This window comes from Miscanthus floridulus, chromosome 10, assembly GCF_019320115.1.
Source record: "Miscanthus floridulus cultivar M001 chromosome 10, ASM1932011v1, whole genome shotgun sequence".
Lineage (NCBI taxonomy): Eukaryota > Viridiplantae > Streptophyta > Magnoliopsida > Poales > Poaceae > Miscanthus > Miscanthus floridulus.
The window spans coordinates 126,014,818-126,018,737 of record NC_089589.1 but is presented as its reverse complement, the minus strand read 5'-3'; the positions used below and the strand labels follow the sequence as shown (position 1 = coordinate 126,018,737).

The 3,920-nt window shown below is 46.9% G+C and overlaps 1 protein-coding gene across 5 annotated transcripts; it reads left to right on the top strand.

The window, feature by feature from the left end:
• The first annotated feature begins 224 nt into the window (after window positions 1–224).
• On the top strand, window positions 225–3,914 carry LOC136487161 (uncharacterized). Of its 5 annotated transcripts, none has more exons than XM_066484287.1 (6): window positions 225–356; window positions 772–1,297; window positions 2,247–2,691; window positions 2,837–3,230; window positions 3,321–3,561; window positions 3,648–3,914. In XM_066484287.1, exons 2-6 carry the CDS (start codon window positions 921–923, stop codon window positions 3,742–3,744), a joined length of 1,554 nt encoding a protein of 517 aa, XP_066340384.1. In that variant the 5' UTR covers window positions 225–356; window positions 772–920; the 3' UTR covers window positions 3,745–3,914. The 5 variants fall into 5 exon arrangements, with proteins under 5 accessions (XP_066340384.1, XP_066340383.1, XP_066340385.1 ...); XM_066484286.1 differs by having other exon boundaries at window positions 229–450; window positions 796–1,297; XM_066484288.1 differs by having other exon boundaries at window positions 229–450; window positions 3,363–3,561.
• Window positions 3,915–3,920: the final 6 nt, after the last annotated feature.

Sequence of the window (3,920 nt, the reverse complement as noted above, 5' to 3'; positions counted from 1 at the left end):
TAATGGGCCCGCATGTTAGAGTCTACGGCGGTGAACCAACGCAATATGTAGCCCAAAGTCAAGTAAGCCTTTCGCGCCACGGTCCATTTCACCGGCTCCGTTATCCTGCGCTATAGTACTATTTCACCGACTCTGACGCGGACTTGTGGCTTTAGTCTCACGCGAACCTGTGGGGCCCAACCAATGGCCGTAGTGGGAAATAAATAACCTCCGACGAGGCGAGGACCCCGTCTTCACTTCCTCCTCGCCGATCGAACTCCGGGGGCGCACTCGATCCGCTTGCTTGGTGAGAGTTGGCGGTGGCTTTGTTGGGCTGCTCGGGCGAGAGGCCAGGTGCTGCTGAGCCGCCCTTGCAGGTCAGCCTCAGGTTGCTAGGGGGGAGGTGCCGCGGGGCGAGCAGACAGACCCGTCTTGACTGCTGCCTGATCGAATCCCGTCCACGACGCCGTGGTAAAAAAAGATTGGATTTTGTACTAGTCCGGCTTTTAGATCTTTGCTTAATCGAGTTTCACACAAACTTGAGGAGTGTTCATCACATACGGCATCCAAGTCTCCCTTTTTCCCCTTTCTTTTTCTTCTTTTTGTGTGTGTGTGGTCAGATGGTAATCCTCCACCCCAGCAAAATTTGATGACAATATCCATATGGTCTTGCGATTTTGCTAGCTAGATCTAACAAAGGAGCGAAAAGTAAACAAGGGAAAACACACACACACACTGTGACACTGACGACTTATTAGCTTTGTATCGTACTTTGGTTGATGATTATTTCAGGTGCTTGCATCAACGCGTACGCAGGAATTCTGAAGCTGTGCCGACCAGGGTCCTGGGCGTAAGACTAGGATGTTGCAGCGGGTCTGAACGATTGCCCTGCATCAACGCCGCAGCATCCTCCTAGCTTCAAGTCTTACGCGGACTTCACCATGAGTTCCAGTGGGTTGTGGGCTGAAGACCAGGGATCCAGGCCGCATCAACGGGTACGCAGGACGTCTATGCAAGCTGCTAAGCTGTCAGAAGAAGATGGTGTGTCGTCATCACAACCACCAGAATTGGAAGGCAAATCATCCCAAGCCAAAACCGCCAAGAGTGGTATATATATGCTCGTGTATGATGCAGTTCGGCGGCTGGGGTCCATTAGTGGGCTGATGCTGGTGCAGGAGCTGGTGCCTTTGGAGCTGATGCCGCTGGTGGTGGCGCTGTGGAGTATTTTGTTTCCTTTTTTGTCGCTGCAGCAGCTGACGCTGGTGCTGGCGCTGGTACTGGTGCTGCAACTGCTAGTGCCGGTACAAACCCTCCACAGGTATGGACATCCACGTACAAACTATACACATGCACAATACATACATTTGGTAGGCTATATTAGTCTGTAGTTAAGCTATTGAGGTGTTTTTTTTTATCTTTGTTTGGTTGTCCATAGAATCCTATATAAACCTCTGCTGTGCTAAAAGTAGACCAAATATTACATTAGCACGTCCCCAACAAGGTACTTTTTGCTAGCTATTTGTACATGGAGGAAAGAGAATGTCAAAAACTATAGCTAGCGACAAGTTCCTCGCCTAGCTCGCACAGGTCCCTATAAATCTACTCTCTCTGCTGAGCGAGACCCACTCTTGCCTTGCTGTGGGGCTCACAATTTTTTCCTTTTTTTTAATTTCTATAGCCGGCGATTTGCTTTTGCTTGTTGAGGATGCCCTTAGCTAGTATGTCAGATTTTATGTTATTAGATACTCAAGCTCATTGGTGCCAACAAAATGGAATATCCTCACATTCCCTGTTTCTATTGATACATGGAGCCATATGGAGGTGATAAAAAATACAACACACTGTGAGCAACCACAAACAATGTCACTATACGACTAAACACAGATTGCATGTGCAAGACAACTAAAAGCCAACGCATTGCATGTGTTTATGCTGCTTCGGATTGTACTGCATAAGTCTTAATGCATGCTAAGACTGGTGCAAACAATTAATCACACCCTCGTCTTTCACAATATGCTTCGCACCTTAGTATGACAAATAATGCTTATTCTTTTATTTACCTTAAATACTACATGCCATTAATTTACCATATTCGTATACGTAATGATAACATCGAGAGCAATACAGTAATCGTACTCTATTTCTGCTTTTACCTACTTTAAACTCTTAGAAACTATCTTCCCCATCTTGTAATTTATGTACTTATAAACAATAGAAAATCTTTCGATTGTCCTCTTGTAGGGTCTTATATTTTAGTTTTGCCACAGGATCATGAATTTATGTCGCGCATGCATGCACGGGCATGGCGGCAGGCTTGTGAAGTGGGGGCCCCACGAATGGGTTCTGGACTCCGGCGCGTGGAACCACCATACCTCCAACCTGGCGCTGCTGCTTGAAGGCGGCTACTTCCAGTCTCAGGAGCTGGACAACAAAGATGCTCCGTCAAGCGGGGATGACGCCACCGCCCCGCATGTCCAGGGGCGCGGGTCTATACGGACGGAGTGCTTTGACTTCCCAGGCGTCCACTATGTTGTTGGGGACGACACAAGGAATGTTGTGTCGGTGTCTCAGCTGGCTCGTGATCATGGACTGGTCACTGTCTTTAAGCCGACGTCTTGCCACGTCAAGGAGAAGAAGACCGGGAAGATCGTTGGCATGGGTCGCTTACGCCACGGCATGTACATACTGGATTCTCTACACATCGTCGGCCAAGTGAGTATACACACACACCTCGATCATCTCTTCTCGAACGACCCTGAGTATCCTGCGAGCACATTTAGTGTTGATTTACATCCATCTATCCAATGGTGCGTGGAGTAGGCTTCAATCTATTGATTCTTTTTTTTCATATGCACAGCATATAAGAGACGGAGGAGCAAGTGGAGGCGATCGCCATGATGGAGCAGATGGAGGTGGTGTAGGTAATGGAGATGGTGATAGCACAGCTGAAGGGCGTGTAGGAGGTGGAAGAGATGGTAGGGGTGGAGAAGGAGGGGCCGGAGCTAGAAACAAGGAAGAAAGCAGTGGAAGTGGAGCCGCCAGAGGAGATATTAACGAAATAAATGAGGAGGGGGAGGGCGGGGACAAAAAAGAGATTGAAGAAATGGATGATAATGATGAAGATGACATCAAGGAGATTGGAGAAATAAATGGCAAAGGGGAAAAGGAAGATGATGAGAAAAGAGGAGGACAAAATTCTGGACAATTATCGTCTCGATGGCACACAGGCTTGTTTGGCATGTCAAGATTAGGTATGAACTTAACTACTGCATTGTACAAAATATTCATTTCATTATAAATCTCTATTTGCTTTGAACTTACTGGATTGTGGATTATTGTAGATTGCATATGGTGGATTATTGTTTCCATATTGTGCATTGCAGCTTGCATATTGCAACTGTATACAGGCTGGGGGGTTCACAGTCTAGTAGCTGGGTTCTGTGTCCTGTTTTTGAGCTTCCATCTTTTTAAAACATGGATGAGCCCAATCTGTAAAGAAGAAGAAACATTGGGGCCTTATCCCCAAGAATTATCTCATCAAGAGCATTACAAGCGATTGTTTGGGTTATCACGATTTGATGCGTATGTACCTGCTGCACTATATCTCAAAGATATATATAAGGAATGTGTTCTTGATAAGTTTGTGATATATGTATATGTGTCTGCAGGAATATGGACCCGACTGGGTCGTACCATCTTCCCGCTGGAGCCTTTCCTGCTTCGTCGACAAACGCAGCACGCCGGGATGAATTTCTAGTGGACTAGGGTGCATCCTTCCACACGACATGGAATGAAAATATTCTAATTCCCTACACCAAGGATCTAAAGGATCATACTGAGCCACCGACGCGGCATTTCGGAGGGATTAGTGGGTCTATCGCGGTCATAAGATCTGGCTACTTGAGCAGCGATAAGATCAAGCTCGACGGCGTACTGCTTGC